Source organism: Trichosurus vulpecula, chromosome 5 (genome assembly GCF_011100635.1).
Source record: "Trichosurus vulpecula isolate mTriVul1 chromosome 5, mTriVul1.pri, whole genome shotgun sequence".
NCBI classification, from domain to species: domain Eukaryota; kingdom Metazoa; phylum Chordata; class Mammalia; order Diprotodontia; family Phalangeridae; genus Trichosurus; species Trichosurus vulpecula.
In genome coordinates, this window is record NC_050577.1 from 37424726 (window position 1) to 37445354 (window position 20629).

At 42.8% G+C, this 20629-nt stretch overlaps 1 protein-coding gene across 7 annotated transcripts in view; it reads left to right on the forward strand.

Annotated features, from left to right (window-relative positions):
* The window catches only part of TBC1D5 (TBC1 domain family member 5), a 635464-nt gene that overhangs the window by 569531 nt on the left and 45304 nt on the right, over positions 1–20629 (forward strand). For all 7 annotated transcript variants that reach the window (XM_036758387.1, XM_036758382.1, XM_036758384.1 and 4 more), the window contains one exon: positions 9399–9562. In XM_036758387.1, the coding sequence (XP_036614282.1) occupies positions 9399–9562 (164 nt within the window). The remainder of the gene's footprint in view (positions 1–9398; positions 9563–20629) is intronic.

Sequence of the window (20629 nt, forward strand, 5' to 3'; positions counted from 1 at the left end):
GGTAACTGGATATACTTAATGACACATTCCTCAGTCTTATATAAGGATGGGGAGATTTGGAAAATATATTTGGGAAGAATGAAAAGGTATTTTTCAGAAGTAGCTTTAAGATACTAAATAAAAAAGGACAAAAATGCATCAGTTTCTGAATGGGTGAGGAAACTAAAAAAGACAAAAGCTTGCTTCTCTTTTGTTTGATATTGCTGGTATTAGTCATTTTGAAGTCCAAACCACATTGTAGTTCAGTTCAGAGTTTAGAAAGCATTTTTTAACATGTTCTAGTAGTGAGTCTTTGATAGGAAAGATGATATCAGTAAAAAAGATGAATATGTTCTAAAATTTGTACTTTAAAGTAAAAATGTAATGATATTGTCTTGTATCTAATATTTTACTTGGTTAATAAGCTCTAGGACCCAGGGGAATGAATGGAAGTAAAGAAAGGTAGTCAACAGCAACAGAAAGAAAATTCCTAACGAAACATATGCAGCTAAACTTTAAGGCTCTGATTTTCAGCTGGTGCTAAAACTACTTTAGAAAAACCAGAATGATCATAATTTTCTCTCCCTGCTATGGTTTCCCAGCCCACCTTGAAGGAAAACAAAAGAGGAAAAAAATATTTGCAACAAATAGATATAGTCAAGCAAAAATAATTGCCACATTATCCATTATATAAAATAGATGTCTCAGTCTGCACCCTGAGTCCATTGGCTGTCAAAAATTAGGTTACATGCTTCTTCATTTTACCCTGAGGCCTCTGTGTTCGTGGTTGGTCATTTCATTGGTGAATTCTTAGGTCATTCAAAGTAGTTTATCTTTATAATGTTATTGTATAAATGGTTCTCCTGGTTCTACTTATTTCACTCTATATCAGTTCATGCAAGTCTTCCCGTACTTCTCTGAAATTTTGTCTTTCATCATTTCTTATAGCTTAACAATATTCCATTACTTTCACATACTATAATTTGTTCAGTCATTTCCCAGTTGATAAGCGCGCCTTCATCTCCAGCTCTTTGCCACCACAAAAAAAAAGAGCTTCTATAAATATCATTGTACTTAAGGGACCTTTTTCCTTTTCCATTGATCCCTTTGGGATATAGTCTTTGTAGTGATATTACTTTTCAGAATGGCTGTACCCATTCATAGTTTCACCAGTAATACATTAATATTCCTGTTTCCCCACCTCCCTTCCAACTTTTGTCATTTTCTTTATCAGCTTTGTCAGTCTGATAGGCAGGAGCTGGAACCTTGCAATTCTTTAATTATTAGTGATTTGGAGCTTTTCATGCAGCTGTTGATAAGGATTTCATCCTCTGAAAATGGCCTCAATCATTTATCAGTTGGGGAATGGCTTAGTCTACAAATTATAGGTATGTTTCTCCCCAGTCCTATCTTGTTCTGTCTTGTCAAAGAATCCTAGATTAGTAAGAGACCTCAGACATCACCTAGTCCAGCAGCCTCCCGCCTTCATTTTATAGAAGGAGACGCAGCCCACAGATGTTGAATGACTTTTATTAGGTCACCAGCCTGCTAAGTTGTGGGACCAGGACCTGAGATCGGTTCTCTAAGTTTGCATCTCCTGATTCCTAGTGCAGAGTTCTTTTGCTACCAGATGCTGACAGATTTGATTCAGTTCAGCTCAAGCTTTTATTGCCTGTTATGTGCAATGTACTATGTTAGACCCCAGAGGTCCAGAGATAAAAAATGTAAAAAGTCACTGGCCCAAAGGATACAAGCACAAACAAGGGGATCCAACAGGTCCATAGATAAATATAAATAAGATTAGTTAAAGTGGGAGGGACCCTAATAAAGGAGTGGAGAAAACTTTAGCGGGCATTTCCTCTGGGTTCTAAGAGACCGAGGCAAGGAGGGAATCCTTTCCACCGAGAATGAAGATAAGAAATGGAATGCAAGTTCAGAGAACAGAAAATCAGTCAATGGGACGGAAACATTAAGAGGAAATAAGGAGTGGGCTAGCATGCATTGTGAAGGAAGTTGAGGGGCTTGTGTTTTATCCCAGACAAAGGGGAGAAGCGCATTCTGGGATGGAGGAGGGACGTGGCAGACTCAGCTTTACTTGGGCCCATTTTAGATGGCTTTTGGCAGCATAGACTTTTGATTGAAGTGGGGAAAGAGAGGCAAGGGACCTGAAATAAGCTACTGATCCTGGGAATGGAGACGGACAGATACAAGAGATTCCATTAAATTCAGTAAGCAAGGGAAGGGGATGACTCTGAGAAGACAAGACTCAGTGCATGCAGAGACATTGATTAAGCACCTACTGTGTGCCAGACTTTGGGCTATTGCTGGGGGCACAAAGAAAGGCAGAAATGATCCCTGCCTCAAGGAGCTCAGAATCTAATGGGGAAGAGGTATGTCAATAACCATGTACAAACAGGATATGTGCAGTTTCACAAACATCCCTGACAGTGTGCTATCAGAGAAGAGTAGTCATTGTCATTGGCTTCTGTGAGCATAACAGCCGCATCTGCGTGGAAAAAATAGTGTACTTTTTCAGAAAAAGCTTGAATAGTGCATTTTAAACCCTGTCCGGACAATCCCAATTTTTCAGAGTGAAACAGAGCTCCCATTTTGAGAGAGTTGAAGCAGCAGTGGAAGACTCTTGAGATCGGGTGTCAGGACACAGAGTCTGGGTCTGGTTCTGCTCTTCACTCTGGAGGATGTTAGTGAGTTGGGCCCAGAGGATCGATCTGTATTGCCTTGACGGCTTGAAAGCTTCTCATCTGTTCCTTCTCTCCTATTTATCGTGCAGTTGTGCCTCAAGAAGCAGTTATTCTAGGGACATACAGGCCAGTGACTAAACTAGCCAAAGGCCTAAACTCCGACACCAGATATTGGGAAGGGGCACCTCTAAGCTGCAAGTGTGAAGCATCCACTATTTGTGAAGTGTAAAACACTTGAAATCATGGAAATGGTGGTGACGCGAAGGCATGAATCATGTGGCTTATCTTTTCTTGTGTATTTGGCCAGCCAGCTTTGCAGCCCTGAATTCCTGCATCCCTCACAATAGCAATACCTCCTATTATTTTCCCAGATTTCCAGCGCTCTCTCAGGTGCTACCTCACTTGATCCCCACAACTGCCCTGTGAGGTAGGCCGAACAAATGGTAATATTCCAGTTTTACAGATAAGGAAACAAGAGTCAGAGAAATTAAGTAATTTGTCCCACGTTACACAGCCAGAACGAGGCAGTACACTGTGCTGTTTAGATCATAAAGGCTGCTTTTGGGGAATAAGCCAGTGGTTTTTTCTGATAAACAGGTTAAGTTCTGAACATTCTTGTATAGTGTGTTTTAATGGAAAGAGCATCAGACCAGGAGTCAAGATCCAGATTCTAGTCTAAACTCTGATGCCAACAAGCTGCTGTGTGACCTTGAGCAAGATGTTTGACTAGGCTAAGCCTTGATTTCCTCTTCTGTAACATGAGACAGTCCACATGAGAGGAGATTTCAAAGGTCCATTCCCAGTTAGAAAGGATTGTTTTCTGTGAAGCCTCTGTCTACATGTGTACACAGGGGCAGATGGGGTTTTAGTGCAGGAATATTTCTTGGAGAATTTGTATCTTAAAGAAGTCCTTTAGAGAGAAGAAAATGATAAAGCCAAGAGGATGTGAAAAGGCCTTCTAGGTAGTGGGAAGATGAGGAGGTTGTGAAGCTGGAGGAGCGTGAGTCACTTGCAAAGCATCCATCCATTGCTGAGAGTCCCAGTGAAAGTGTGGCAAGGTGATTAAGGGTGACTCAGCCCCTTCAGAGACAGCTGGCAAGGCTGTGCTGCAGTCTTCATCTGGGCCGATAAGCGATTGGAAGCTACCGCAGGCTTCTAAGAAGAGATGTGACTTTCTAAAAGGAAATTTGAGGACAGGATTCTAACAATTGGCTGTATTTAGCACTTGAACCAGAATTTCTCAGGACACGGTAAGCCTGGCTATACTTGAGGAGGGATTTTTTTTCCAGTCTCTTGGATTTTAGTCCCCATCCCAGAAATGTGATAAAACCTGAGAACACGATCAGCCCTACCCCATGGCCCTGCCACCCCAAGATACAGAGAATCTCACAAGCACAAATTCATAATGTCACAGAGGAAATTTTATTTAAAAGAAGGGATCAAACAGAACCACTTGGACAAGTGACAGATAGCCCCAAAGGTGTATGCAAATCCCCAGAATCAGTTAGACAGCATCTGTTAAGCTCCTCATTGAGGGTCAGGGCCTAGGTAGGTGCTGAGGATATAAAACCAAAGGCAAGATGCTAGTCCTTGTCCTCAAACAGCTTCTATTCAACTGGAGGGTTACACCATATACAGTCACTAGTAAGACATATGCACAGTAAAGACAGTCATTTCAGGGAGGGTACTGACAACTGGGAAAATCAGGAAGAAGCTGAACTAGACAGAGGACTTCCCTTCTTCCTCTAGCAGACCCATGGTTCCATCACTTAAAAAGGGGGAGGAGTTCCAGGGAGGAAGAATTCCCTCAAAGCATCCTACTACTATTTATCATTCATTTAACAAACATTTATTAAACACATGCTATGTGCCTAGCACCATGCCAGGTGCTGGGCAACATCCGTGCCTTTATATAGGGGTCTGTGGCTTGCCTGGCACCACCTTGTCTCTTAAGATTGAATCTCCTGTGGTTCTCCAGGTTTTTAAAAATGAAGGCAAGACTGCCCACTCTGTCCCTTCTTTCTTCTCTAGCTTCCTCTCTTCTTATCAATGCTGTGCAGCAGAAGACTCCCAGATAAATATATAGCTCAATAGATGTAGATGCACAGATATAGATCCTCTGTCTATGCATGTGCTTATATGCATGAAGAGTATATATGTATGTATGTGTGTAGATTTATATGAATGTGTATATATATATATATATATATATATGTATAACACACATAGATATAGATATATTCCTCCTGGATGCCCTGTAAGCATCTTAAATTCACCGTATCTAAAACGGGACTCATTCTCTTGCGCCCCCAGCCATGCCCTGTTCCCAGATCTCTTACTATTGTTGAAGGTGCCTCCATGGATCCTCCCAGTCACCCAGGCTCACAGCCTCTCTGACATCTGGCCCCTTTTTTCCACTCATACAGCAGTCACCCTAGTTCAGTTCCTCATCACCACACCCCTGGACAATTATGGAAATAGCCTCCTGCCTGGTCTCCCTGCCTCAAGCACGTCTTCTCTCTGATCCATCCTCAGCTCAGACGCCTAGATGAGTTCCTTACACATACATCTGACTGTGTCATCCCTACTCAGTCAGCTCCAGGGGCTCTTTCCAGGATCAGCAACAGTGTTCTCTTTGCCTTTTGAAGTTTTTAATACTCCGGCCCCTTCCCACTTCTCCAGCATCCTTACTCTATTCTCCTCCACACTCATATTCTCATATGGCTCTCTATTTGCCAACTCCGGGACTTTTACTGGTTTTGCCCATGCCTAGAATACCTTCCCTTCTCAGCTCTGCCATCTTGCCGCGATTTCAAAGATTCAGTTTAAATTCTCCCTTCCGTAGGTCTTTCCTGGTCCTGCCCTTTCCCCCTGTCCCCAACCTTCTTCTAACGCTGTGTGTGTGTTGTATGTGCGTTGTTATTGGCATGTCGCCTCCCCCATTAGATAGTGAGCATCTTGAAGGCTGGGACCGTGTCTTTTCCCTCTTTGTATTCCCAGCCCATGGTATAGTGCCTAATGCATAGTAAGGGCTTGACAAGTGCTGACTGACTGACTGACTCGGGTTGGTGCACCCATCAATTACCTTCCGTACCTTCAGGGAAGAACCCCGTTCATTCTGGGAGAGGGAGAAGGAGTACCAGTGCCAGTAAAATAGCTTCAGGATAGCTTATGAGTGGGAGAATGCCTGGGAGCCTATTACAGGAGGCCAGCCATGAGTTGATTAGGACCTACACTAGGGACCCTGACTATACAAGAAAAAAGCATTTTAGTCAAAATAATATTAATAATAGCTAGCATTTATATAACGCCGTAATGTTTGCCAAGTGCTTTACATCTCATTTTATCTTCACTACAGTGGAAGGTTGGTGTTATTATTATCTCCCCTTTATAGATGGCCCTGGATGCACTGGGAGACCTTGGCCTTTTTAAGCTAAGGTCTTTAACAGGCCTCAGTTTGACTGAGGTAGCATCCATTCAGTGATTAAGGCTAGGTAAGAAATGAGGCAGAGAATGGCCTCTTTACCTCATTTTAAAAAATCATTGTAGGAGGGTTTGTGGCCAAAATAGAAATAATTGATATTTCCATTCACTTTGAGCCAGTCAAGGCCCAAACAATGACCAAGTGGGGCTTGGCCTGGGACCTGTTATTGGCCAGAGTGATATGGGTTTAAGGCATGATCCTTAAGAAAGAAATCTAACCTGTAAACCCCAAGATATCTTGCAAGTTTTCAGTGATCAAAATTTACATTCCATTGGGCAGAGCGTCCACAAGTAAGGGTATAATAATACCTTATGTGAACATAGGGGAAGGAAGGAAGGAGAGAGAGAGGGAGGGAAGGAAGGAAGGAAGGAAGGAGGAAAGGAGGGAGGGAAGGAAGGAAGGAAGGAAGGAGGAAAGGAGGGAGGGAAGGAGGGAAGGAAGGAGGGAGGGAGGGAAGGAAGGAAGGGGAAGGAGGGAGGGGAGAAGGAAGGAAATCATCTTGATGTTTATCTGGCCCCTGGACCTTGCACAGCCCTCCCTCACTTAAATCCAACTCACTTGCATGTCATGGCATCACCTCCCTGATGTCATGGTCCTCTTCAAGAATGAAGGACAAACAACAAACACCTTTACAGATGAGGAAACTGAGACACAGAGGGGTTAATTGACTTGCCCAGTGTCACAGAGCCAGTATTTGATGAAGATTCAAATTCAGGTTTTCCTGACTCCAAGCCTCACAATCTATATATTGTGCCACCTACCTGCCTCGGTATTTTGAGAAATAGTCCTTAAGACAAATTGGTAGAATTTAATAACAGCTTGTAAGGGAGTGAAGGGAATGAAATAAAGATAAATCCACAGTTACAATTCTGAGAGTCAGATTAGAAAAGATGGTGGAAGCATTGAAAACACTGGCAGAGTTGGGAATGGTAAGGGCAGGAGGTAAAGGATGAACTCTGTTTGAGGAACGTCCCCCTTAGCTGTCGTTGTCTGGGACTCCCGGTCGTCGCACCTGGAGACGTTGCTGCAGCTATTGAGTGACAGGAAAGGACTATAAAGGGATATGTTCTGTAAGCAGCGCCGCCGCTATTTTCTTACATTTTCCAAAGGAAACATCACACTATCAACATTTGAGATGTTTCACCTTCCTTAAATGAAACATTGAAATAATATGTTATCATGCAAAAATGTATAAAGATGCTCTTCCAGAGGTAGCCTTGTCTCAGTGGTGGATGCGAGAAATAGCTGGCCGTGTGTTGGAAAGCCTTCATAGTGTGGCCCCTTTGGTTTTCATGTGGTTTTTCCAAAGCCCATTTGTCCATTTTCGGAAGGTTCTTTGTACTGCTCTTTGTTCGGTAAGCTGGTATTACAGAGTGCCCAGCTTTCCCCAGAGAAGGTGCAGTATCGAGCCCCAAGCCATGAGATGGCTTTTATGAGAATTGGTGTTTTCCCTCTGTCATTTTATTGGACACAGAGCCATTGAGTGTCTGTATATCAAAACTGTGTGCTACGTACTATGTACTGAGGCACAGTTCTTGGTGAGTTACAGGTTACTGCTAGTGTGGCTTAAAGCTTCAGCCCCCACCCCGCCCCCCAGGATGGCTTGCAGGTCAGTGGGGCTCAGGAGAGGTGCCTAGGGGGAATAGGTCTGCATTTGGCCCTTGGGACATCTCCTCTTAGCTTGGGAGGATGTAGAAAGCAAGAAATCTGCATCCCTAATAGTCCTTGTGTCTCTAGGGCACACGCCTTGTTCTATGACTAGCCACATGTGAGCCCCTCCACATTTATTCTCAGCTTCTATTTCCCTTCTAGGACTTTGCTTCTTGGTAGAATGCCTCTGATCTTGATCAATTCCCTAATAATGAGATTTTATGGAAGCTGTTTTCAGAACCCTCAGGGAGGAGGCTCCCAAGCAGATGCTGAGAAGTTTTAAATGCTGAATGCAAGTTACAGGCAGATTCATCTCCTTGCACAAACATGATGGTGGGAAAAGCTGCCTCCTTCAGCAGCCTCCCCACCTCCCTTGGAGCAAGGGAGAGGCTGAGAGATTAGGCAGCGTGGGCCTGACAGCCCAACAACCCCTGAGAAGGGGCTCGTGTGCCCAGGCAGCATCCAGGCTCACACCCTCAGGGTCACTGTCCTCGAGACTCAAGTCAGTGCCACCAGATGTGTGGCCTGACATCCCAAAAGAACGATCTTGGAACCCTGGATTAAATTGTCTGACAGAAAAAGAAGTGTTTTCATAAAAACTAAAATGTAAAAGGGCGCCAGGCTTGGGGTCAGGAAAGCCAGAGTTCAAATCCAGCCTCAGCCGCTCCCTAGCTGTGTGACCTTGGGCAAATCACCTGAGCACTGTTTGCCTCAGTTTCCTCCACTGTAAAAAGGAGATAGCAGCATTTGCCTCCCGGGGTTGCTGTAAGGATCCGATGAGATAATTGCACAGTGCCCGGCAAGATGTCTATCATCATAATTGTTATTGTATTTCTCATAGTAAGCACTTAATAAATGCTTCTCTGTCTCTTCATCCGTACGTCTGTCGAATTTGTTACATCCCAGGCAGCTGCGTGTCCTTCCTACCCTTAGACCTGACTCTAGTGCTAAAGATCCCCAGCAAGTCTGATGATAAGAGGAAAGGTCAGAAATCTGCACTTGTGAGCTGGCTCCATTCCATGTGCCTGTAGAGGTGCCAAGGGAGAGAGCTTTTTTACTTTGTCATGAACAAAAGATAAAGAAGCTCTTTCTCAAATCTTTCCTTGAAAGACCTAGAATTTTCACTTGTCGCTGTGTGCAACTTAACTTACCTTGATTTTCATTATTCAGGATCATTTCATACCATCATTCCATCGAGTCTCTTCTGAAAATTTAAAGGGGCTGAAGTACTCATTAGTGTTTGGGGGATGATGGAAGCTGGGACAGACAACCATGCACCAAAAACTGTATCTACACATCTGTGTATTGTGTATGTTATGTGTATGTGCGTGTATATACATGCGTGTACCTATGTATGTGTGCATGTGTATAAATTTGCACATGTACATACTCCGAGGCTTTTTAATTAACATTTGGAAATGTAATTTTAAAACTATTGCCTAGCAGCGTGTACATTTTAATATTCCGTGCCCTTTCCATGTGTCAGTGACATGTCAATGAAGTTGTCTCGTGAGTCCTTGACACCAGAAGTCCAGCTGTCATCCATCGGTGATTCAATATCGCTTCTTTACCTTTTCTTTCAGGACAGAGCACCAAGAACATCAGTTCATCTCCAAGCATTGACAGCTTGCCGGGGGGAAGGGAGTTCACGGGCTCTCCCCCCTTGTCTGCTACCAAGAAGGACTCTTTCTTTAGCACTATCTCCCGTTCCCGCTCTCACAGCAAAACCATGGGCAGAAAAGAATCCGTAAGTACCTGGTAACAAACCTGGGTGTTTTGTCGTGGACCACGAGGAACGTATCCCATAGTTTCATTAATTAATCCTTCTTTCCTGTCCTCTTGTGTGAAGGACAAAACTTAGAAAAATATCATGGCCCAAAATGAACCGCTTCCCCAAAAGTATCGCCTGTGGAGGCAGTGTCGCTTGGTAACCGTTAAAGGAGCTCAGTCCTTTGTCCAGGACAGATACCTTTTCATAAGAGACTGAGTTTTCCGTGTTACCATAGAGGAGCCAACAGCCTTCCATCAGCATAGGATGATTGCAAACATTTCTTAAAAATAAAAAACAGCCACTTTAACATTTGATTACAACAGGATAAACAGACTCTGCTGGCTTCATTAGGGTGTATTTACAGCTACTTGGAGCATGCTGTTCCAGAGGGTGTACCTAAGAACTTAGGCTGCATTTGTGTTTGGAACCATTTAGAAGCCAACTTTACGAGGAAAGCCTTTCAGGTGACTCCACTGTGTGACCATCCGGTGTTCAGTCTTCTCTGGGAAATGTTCATCTGCTCTTTCAGCTAATGCACAAGGGAAAGTAAAGCTTATAGCAAAAAAAAAAAATGAGAAGATGCTGAAAAAGTCAGTAAGAAGTAGGGGTGTGCTATCAGGGCTTTACAATGACACTATTCCCTTCACAAATGTAGATTTTAGTGCTCTTGGAGTTAAATTTGGGCCGATGCTGGCCAAGTTAATTAACCTAATCCAAAAATCAAGAGAAGCCTTACCTAAAGAAGGGGAACTAAAAAGTACATCTCTTGAGCTACTTCCAGAAGCTGTGCTTCTCTGAGAAGAAAACAATGTCAGCCTTCACACGGACTGCGCGTCTACCAAAGCAAGAATCCGAGTTGAAGAATAAGTAAATCTATTGTCCTGCTTTCTTTTCCTACCCACATAAAGCTCCTTTAAGATCTCTCGCAATTTAAACCTAGATTTTAATTGGTTCTGGTTTTCTTTTTTATCAGAAAGGTTTCTCTGTGGCTCGACTTTTTTTTTTCCTTACTGTTTAGTACAGAAGAAATTAAATCCAGGATTCTGTTTTCTAGAATTCTATTTTAGTTGGTGGTGCATCAATTCAAAAAGTATTTTTTAGTGTTGTCATCACATTTACTCATATTATATGAATGTCAAATTTCTAAGAATATCTTTACTAAGAAGCAAATAGAATAAAAGGAAAAGGTTAAGTGAATGTCTAATGAATTTGGCGTCTCAAAAGACAGATACTTTTTAAGTACTTACCAAAGCAGAAAAGAAGCTTAGCTTGGAAACACTGGACCTGAGTTAGAATCCTGGTTTAGCCACTTAAGCTGAGTGACCTTGGATCAGTCACTTAATCTCTTTGGATCTCAGTTTCCTTTTCTGTAAAATGAGGGGGTTGGGCTACCTGAACTCTAAGGTCCCATCTTCTCCAGCTTGATGCTCCTAAATGCCAAGCTCTCTGCTAGCCCAACCCTACCTTAGGAAGCTAATTGTCCACTGGAGGAAGCCAGGAATGAACACATCTAAAATTAAAGAAGGACACGTGACCTAAATAGCAATTAAGGATAGAAGTAGGGGAGCCTCAGTGAGCAGGGTGAGTAGTAAGTGTCTGCGCCTCCAGGAAGGCTCGGCCCTCTCCCCTCTCCTGCTCCTGTCCCTGGAAATTCCCCACCTCCCCTACCCCACATGGAATTAGCTAATCCCCCTCCTCTTCTCTCAGCTTTCCATTCTTCAGGCTTCCCTCAGCCCACTTTGCTGAAATGTAGTTTTCTGAATTAATTCACATTAAAATGTGAATGACCATAATGTTCACTAACGGCTCTCTGGGTTGTCCTTTCTGGGTGAGGGAGAGCCAGTCTTGCTGCAGAGGCAGCAGTTCACACTCGATGAGCTTTCTCCAGTTTACAAAGCTGCACTGGTCATGTCATGATCTCACCAAGAGGCTGAGGCTGGAGGCCGCGTGGTTTTGTAGTTTGAGTGGAGGGCATTTACTGCTGAGGGAGGGAGGACCTCTTGAGTGACAGCAGACTGGTGATGTAATCCCTCTGTGGCACTCCTAGTACTGAGGGTACGACGCTGTTCTCGGAGCTGGAATGAGAGTGGAAGTCTGGGGCGCCTAACCGAGAGCTGAGCCTTATTTCCATCGTTAGTGCTTCTGGAAGACTGCTGACAGACATTCTGGGCATCGCGGCCGCTTCTCTCTGATCCGTTAGGGCAGGCCGAGTTGAGGCTGTGTCACTGTGGACGAGTCATGTAACTTCTCAGGGCTCAGACAGGGCACCGGCTTGTGTGAGGTAAGGGGGTTTGCTCACAGGGCAGACCCCCATCCACAGCTGTAGTTTATAATTTCATTTTTTTTAATTTATTATTTGAACTGTACAAGATAGACACCAGTTTGTGGATAGTCCCAGTTCTTGTTACACTGTCGGGGTATAAATTTCCCCAAGTTCCCTTCTATTTCTTAGATTCCTATCAGCTTTTGACTGGAAGGTGGTTGCACAAATTGTTTTTTTCCCATTTGACAAATGAGGAAACTAAGGATCAGAGAGAGTAGCTATCTCCCAGCTGGGCCCAGGCCCCAGGCCTCCTGACTGTCTCCTCCACTAGGGTTGCCTTGCTCTGTATCCAGTCAATGGACAAGCATATACCAAGCATTGTTTTATGCACTGTGTGCGGAAGGGACACAGACGAGAGGGACATAGATCCTTGCCCGCGGGGAGCTTACTTTCTAGTCAGGTCAAGCACCCTGTGCCTGGACAGGCAAGAGCGCAGGAGATAATCTGGAGAGAAAGTGCTAGCTCCTGGGGGAGTCAGAGTCATGTGGAAGGGCATGCTGGACCTGAGTCTTGAAGAAATGCTGAAGGAGTGGCTTCCAGGCCTGGGAGAGAGCCAGGCCAGAGGCCCTAAGACCGAAGATAGAATGCCACGTATGAGCAGCATTCGGAAGGCTAATGCAGCTTTACCCTGCTGTGCATGAAGGGGACTGGAGTGTGATGAGACTCAGTCATCAGTCCAAAGGAATAAACTCCTGATGGTGGAGTTTCAGACTCCTGTGGTAAGTGTCTTAAAGTGAAGCTTGGTCCGGGGGCAGCTGGGTGACACAGTGGTTAGAGCCCAGGACCTGGAATCAGGAAAACCTGAATTCAAATTTGGCCTCAGCCACTTACTAGCCGTGCGACCCGGGGAAGTCGCTTAACCTCATTTTGCCTCTGTTTACTCATCTGTAAAATGGGGATAAACAATTGTATAGCACTTGGCACAGTGCCAAGTACGTTATGAGGGCTATATAAATGTCAGCTATTGGCCATTGTTTTCCAGACTGCCTTGTGTCATAGCATATAGGTGGCTGCCTGTTCTGTTTACTTGTTAGCTCAGCTTCTAGCTGCTGATTTTCCAGATTTTTTTTTTCTCATTAATCACTTTTAGACTCTAGAGAATGCAAATTATGTGGAAAGTACTGATTATAATGGAACTCTGTATTGGCCCATTGAGCTGAATTGTAAGTTAACACTTTTAATATATTTAAATCTAGACTTTTTCAGGTTGCAGATATTTTCTTGCAGTGTGCCATTCTTTAATCAGTAGCACCGTCAAATGGAATTAAGATCCATGTTGCTGACACTCGACGGCCTTCCATATACTTAGTTTCAATGAATAGATATTAAACAAGGTTCTAGTTTTCAGCAGTTCTTCTGGCTTCTTTCGAAATGGATTTTGATCTGAGGCCAAATTCAGTTCAGATGCTTGAGATGTGGCCTTTTTAGCCCTCAGTGTCAGATTAGCCAAAGTGTTTGTTTACGCTGTGCCTGCCAGATCATTTAGTTAATCTTGGGAAGGTCCACTATCTGTCTTTTTACAAGTATTGTTTCCTCCTATTCTCTCATACTCACGTTGTTTTAGTTCATCACTTCTAGGAAACACAATCATCAAAGAAAGTGTTATTTAAAAGCTTTCTTAGTTTGCCATGACATTTTAATTTAGCTTCAGTAGATAAATATCTTTCGTGAATATCTTTTTCCACCCATCTTTTTTTCAGTAAACATTTTTCATGAAAATTGGTCTGCAAGATCTTATAACAGCAAATGAACCCTTTGGCTTTAAACAAAAAGTTTAATAAAAATTTTAAAAGGTATTTTTGGTGAATAATTACCTTGACAAAAAGTTGTGTCTTGTGCCTCTTTTGCCTTTCTGATGATCGTTTTCATCATGGTCTCAAAAAAGGTGCTAAGCATCACCTGCATATCAGATTTTATTGGACGGTGTGCAGAAAGACATAAGCAATGGATTTTTTTTTAAGTAATTGGATGCCATTAGAAATATATAAGAGAGCCAGCTCAAAATGATGTATCATTCGTGGCTATCGTTCCCCAATTCTGTGCATCTCTGTGAAGCCACACTGGCTGTGGAGGAGCTCTGTCTTGTATGTCCCCACCACAGACAACAAAAGAGAAGCCAAACTCTACAGAAAGTTCACATTATCCTCAGGGTTTCCAGCTGCTTTGTTCTACTCCTTCTCCCCACTCTGTGGCTTCTTCTGTTTTCTCCTTTAAATCACCCTTTGCTGGTGTTCTGTCTGCCTCCTGCCTCCTAACAAAATCATCCAAGACGAGACCCTACCTTATACTTTGGATCACAGATGTAAACCCGGCAAGGACCTTGGAGGTCACTGAGTCGGACACCCTCACTTTACAGAGGAGGAAACGAAGAATCAGGGAGGTTAAGAATCACAGAGTTAGCATTTGTCTGGAGTAGAATTCAAATCTAGGTCTTGCTAACTATAAATCTAGCCCTCTCCCCATCACTCTGAATTACCTCTCTTGGCTTGGACTCAAACAAATTTAAGTTTACACAATTCACTCTATTCAAATTCTCTTTCTTCTCTCTAATTCTGGATTAAAGGCTCTTATCTCATCTTAAAGGAATAAGGGGTAATATTAGCATTAAGTTTGCAAAAGATTTTTTTAGTCCAAAGGGCCTTCTTCTTTCAAATAACATGAAACTAAGAACAATTGACCCAGAAGGTAACTTGCTTTAGTCATTAGAGAGTGTAAACTCTTTGAGAGGAAAGAACTGTCTCACTTTTATATGTGTATTCCCACAGGATAGCATGGTGCTTTGCATGCAGTAAGTGCTTAATAAAGATAATGAGGTCTGTTTGGGACATAATGATTTTAAGATGTCTACTGGGCATCCAGTCTGAGATGTCCAGGAGGCAGTTGGAGATGTGAGATTGGAGGTCAACAGAGAGTTGGGGCAGGAAAGGTAAATTTGGAAAGTCACCAGCATAGAGATGGTCTTTAAATCCATGGGGGATGAAATCATCGAGGGAAGCAGAGAAGTAATCCCTTCCCTCCGACCCCATTGCACCAAGGCTTGAGAATATCAGGTACCTAGACCCCATTCCCAGAGTGCTCTTCACATATGCTTGTAACATATAGCATTAGAGGCTTTAGGGGTCATTTAGCTCAGACCTTTCACTTTCTAGATGAGGAAGCCGCAGCCCATGGAGGGAAGTGATTTTTCCATCCTTTAAGGCCCAACTTCAATGATGCCTCTTCCATAAAATCTTCCCTCGTCTCTCTGTCAATAACAGTTTTCCTCATGTACACATGTAAATCTTTATACTAATCTGACACATTTACCAAGAGATGCTGTGTATCAGAGTAGCAGTGTATTATCTCCCTTTCTGAATGGTGAGCTTCCTGAGGGCGTGGACTACGTACCATAGGAGCTAAACTTTGTATCTCCCCCCAGCACATGGCCCTACACAGCATAGATAAGAACATTTTTGTCGATGGAAGGATTGCTCTTTGGGGCCAGGGTGGAGAGCCTGAGTCCGGATGCCTTTTGCCCCTGGCCAAAGCTGTTTATAGCCTTCACTAGCAGGAATGTGCTACGATTGACCTTTCAAGTCTGGACTTTATAGAGACATATCTACTTAATAAAGATTTTCAACAGTTTTTAAAAGTGCCGTATAATTCCAGACTACCATCTGGCTGGGACCCAGGCCGCCCCCAAACCTCCTGGCCATCTCTGTGCATGCCACTAGCTAGCACAGCCTTCCTCAGCCACCCTTTGTGGGTTATCTTCCCCCGTTAGAATGTAAGTTCCTTGAGGGTATATTTGTATTCCTGGTATTAAGCACTTGGTACCTAGTAAACATTTAACAAATGCTTTATCTAGTTATTTTTATTTAGATAGGAGGAAGTAGTAGTTACAGTAACAAGCTGTAATCTTTTGTTTAATAATCCATTTGGCTAATGTTGAGTCTTTTATCTGACTACCACTGTTAGAAAAAATATGTATAGCTATTCCTAAAATTATTTTAAATATGATACGATGGTTATTGTTGGTGGTAAATTTGCATAATGAAGAAGCTTGACTTGTTTGCTCCAGGTACGAAAGAATTTTTGAATTACACATCACAGGGGTTTCTCTTCTGAGAAAAGGTTTCTTTTCAGAAACTGCCCTGATCAGCCTTAATATTGTCTGTAGGAAGTTATATAACTTTCAACTTTTTTTCCCTAATTTTAGCCCATTATCATTAGAATGATTTCTCCCAATTGCTTTCTTTGAATATTATTTGATTCTTACGCCTCTTATGGATATCAGAACTTAATACATCTGAGCTCGATGAGTGAACTTATTGTCATAGTTTATAAGCATTTTACTCTCGTTTTTGGCTCCCAGCTTCAGTTTGTCAGCTTTATCTTGTTTTTAACTCTATTATTTGTCAAGTAAACATAATGCATGTACATACATGCAGTGTCTGATTTTATTTTTTCATTCCTATTAGATATTATCCCTTATTAATGAGCCAATACAGTCATAAATAACTTTTTATCTGAAACTACAAGCAGTTTTCATGTGTCTAATCCCTTATACATTTTCAAAGATTGAGGATTTTTTTTTAATAAGCATGACGGAAAATATCAAGTAAATGTTTTCAAATGCCATTTCATTTTTTAAATTGAATATAAAATTTCAGGGGGGTGAAACATTTGTTGCAATCCAAACCAAGAAGGAACACCCCAAAATGAAAAGGTAGTCACTGATCAAAGTCACAGTTAATCTGGAAGGTGCAGGCTATGAGGTAGAAACTATGTAACAGCCTTTAGCGCCTTATAATAAAACATGATTCTCAGAATGAAACGTGCAGTGTGTTCAACCACCAGAACAGAAAACCTGTTGGCCTCAAATAGAGGAAATTAGTGGCTGGATTGAAAAACATCAAGGTGAGAAAGTTAGGCCAAAGTAGAGGCCTCCCTCCCATGGCTTGTATTCACAGACCAGGCCACCCTGCTTGACCCTCTGGGGTTTTCCAAGTGTTTTCCAAGCCTTCTTTCCTCTTTGTTGCTGTGACTTCGGTGATTTTGTTGTCATTCCCTTTCGCTTTTGGTGGCTGAACTGAAGTGTCACATCTCCTTACGTGGTCCAGTCAGAGGCTGCCTTGTTCACTGCATGCTATCCTCAATTATTGCCTTCTGTGTACGAGCAAAATCTCTCTGTAGCACTTGGGCCATAACCTTCTCATTCTCTGAAAAACAGCCCAAAGAAAGGAATTAGGAATGAGAACAGGATCTTGCAAATTAAGAGCAGAAACCAATGCAATTTAATAAGCATCATGTACCTACTAAGTGCAGGGTACACTTGTGCTGGACGCGCTAGATACAAAGATCAAATTATTTGTGCTCCTCGTCCTGCAAGAGTTCATAACCTTCGGGGAAAAAAAGAGTTTTTAACCTTTCAAGGAGATGAAATGTGCATAGAAAACTGTCATAAAAATTAGACAGTCAGTTCAAGGGAAGGACCATATGAAGACCTACGAGAAAGCTGAGGAGGGTGTGAGATCACTTGGGGCAGCAGAAGGCTTCACAGAGGGAGCGCCAACCTTGAGGGAAGGGGAGAATTTTGACCAAAAGATGCAGCAGAGGAGTCGATTCCAGGCAAGAGGACTGGAGGAGGGAAGGGTGAGAAAAGGAGTGGAGATTAGTCCCTTGTGGCCAAAAAAGAAGACTAGTGTGAGATAAGGCTAGAAAAGTACATTGAAGCTGGACTGTTGAGTCTTCCGTGCCCAGCTCAATAGTTTGTACTTTATTTGGTAGGCATCACAGAGCCACTGAAGCATTGTGAGCTGGGAATAAGTAATGGTATTAGGAAGATGGAGGGAAGAAGAGGTTGACGCGGCAGCACGGAGGAAGGAAAGGCAGGTAGGAGGCTCTTCCAGTAGTTCTCTTGAGATGCGATGAGGCTTAAGCCGGAGCAGCAGCTGTGGCGGTGGAGGTGAGGGGACCGGTTGGAGAAGTCTTGTCGAATGAAAGGTGTGAAAGAAGGCAGCTTTACTTTAAACAAGGACATGACTCTAATGTGTCTATCCAGACACCCTCTGGGGTTCCTTCAGCCAGGGCAGTAGAAGGAGTTTACAAACTTCCTCACCAGTCCCTTGCCCCAAAGTAGAAGGTTGACTTACGCACGTAATAATACTAGTTAGGATAGTTCAAGTAGGGAGCATGTGCTAACATCTTCCTTAAGATACATTATGTCCCCAAATACAGATTTTGCCAGTGTTGTGAATTTGGTTTGCTCCATGCTTAATATGTGAATATTATCCATTCATTTATGAGACATACACACAAATATTACATAAAATATTAAGAACGCAATACTTTTTAAATGAGCACTTGAGAAAAATAAAAATGAAATCAGCAATGCACCAACCATATAACAGTGTTGAAATATACAACTCTCTTAAATATAACTTGAGGTAAAATGAAAAATTGAATGCCACCCAGATGGGCAATGAGGATATTAATATGTCTGCTTAATACCCAGAGTAAATGTGTTTTTAGGTTGGTTTTTTTTATTGCTGCCCAGCATCAGACAATCAGCCTCCCTAATTTTTCTCCATTAGGTCTTTCTGTTGTCAATCTTAGTGGACAGATTTGGGATTTAATGAAAGGGCTAGGCTCAGCTGACTGTGGGATATTTATGCCCTCAATCCTGTTGAGTACGGTGCATAAATAGGTACGTAAAACGCAGACCGGCAGAACCCTTTCTTTGTTCCAGATGCAATATTCTAAAGAATTTGTACATATTTCCACATAACGATTAATAAGTAAAAATGTAGTTAACTTTAACTGCTCTTATAATTGTACCGGGGAAAAGAAAAGTCAATACTTTGATTTTCAAAGGGTGATAACCAAGACAGAGAGCTTTTCTTTAATTCCCACTGGGGAAAGAAGCAAATGGCTATGAATTTGATATCTCTCTTTCTTAGACCCAGTGAGTTTCCTTTAGAGAGAGGGCCTCTCCTCCCAACGAATTTTGTCTTCTGAGTAATTCATTGTAATGTTTTGGTTTTTTTTTTATGTTTGTGCTAGATCTGAATATTCCTTTAATGATTGTGAAGGGGAGTAATACAGAGTAGTGGAAAACACTGGACCAAGGAGTCAGGGGACTCGAATTCTTGCCCTGCTGGTGCCACTCAATAGCTGTTTGGCCTTGGATAAGTCACTTCGTCTTTTAGGAGCAACTAGGTGGTTCATTGGATAGAGCACTGGGCCTGGATTCAAAGAGATATGAGTTCAGATTTGTTCTCAGACACTCACTACCTGTGTGACCCTGTTCAGGTCACTTTAACCTCTGTCTGCCTCAGTTTCTCCATCTGCAAAATGGGATAAAAATTATCACTTCCCTCCCAAGGTTGTTGTGAGGGTAAATTAGATAATATTTGTAAAGCACTTAGCATAGGTCTTGGCATACAGTAAGCACTATACACGTTAGCTATGATTAGCATCTCTCTGGACCCCAATTTTGTCATCTTTTAAATGGTGGGCTTTTGTGGTACTATGATTCTAAGTTTTGGAATGAATCTCACTAATGTAGCAAAACATGTCAAAAGGATTCCTTGTGCATCATGTCCAGCTTTGACTAAGTCATCTTGGTAAGATCATTCGGACTCCATAGCTGGCACATACCACAACTGGAGGCTAATTAAATAGTCACTATTTTGTAATGAGAATTGAAATGCAAATCAAAATGTCTTAAGGAACAACTCATAGATGACCTCTAAGTGGAAGCCTGTGCTCAGACATTGGGGATATAAAAAGATAGGCAGACCTTGGAACATTTAATGTATTGGAGGGAGGGAAGAGACAAATAATTATGATCGGAGGAAGAGTGAACTAGGCGTAATTGAGTGATCCAAGCAATATGCTATGAGAAGTTTGGGGAGGGAACGGTCACTTTCTCCTGATTGAGGATGCCATTGTAGGCATGGGGTGCTGTGAGATGTAGAGGACAGCATGGGAACAGTGGAGGCCAAGCAGTCCGGTTTGCCTGTAACACAGAGTACATGAGCTAAGGCTAGAGGTAGAATGGAGCCAGATCAAGGGGGATCTTGACTGAGAAGATCCAGAATTAGTTCTTTCTTCATCAGGCTATGGAGAGCCACCAAAGGCTTTCCAGTAGAGGGGTGGATGATTCCATCCAAGGAATGTATTCGAAAGATGATTTAAACAGCAGAGGGAGCCAGAGGGGAGAAGATTGTGTGGTCAAAAACACCACCTGGGAAGTTATTGGAGTAAGGCAGGCAAGGGGAGTTGGAATCCTGAGCAGTGGCGGTTGAGGAAAGAGGTCAGGTGTAGACGGAGGTGCTGAGGCAGAATCTGCAGGACCTAACAACTAATGGGATGCTTAAGGGCATGCAAAGGGAAGGGGCAAAGAGGACTCTGAAGTATTTCAGTGGTTTTGCAGTGAAAAGGGGGGATCAGGCTCATGCTGGTTGACCCCAGAGGAAAGAGAAGCAGTGAGTAAAGGTTGCAGAGACTCAGACTTGAGCTTGAGCTAAGGAGAGAACAATTCAGTCTGTTCCAAAGCATTGTGGCTGCCTCAGAATGCAAGGTCAGCTCAGCCCAACAGTCAGTTATCACCTAGCAAATGCTGACCGCTCGTTAGAAACATTATAGAGAGGACCCCCTCCAACATGTTGATCCTGAGGTTTCAGGCCTGGGTATCTGGGAGATGGCTGAGCTTTCAGGAGGAAATGACAAGTTGG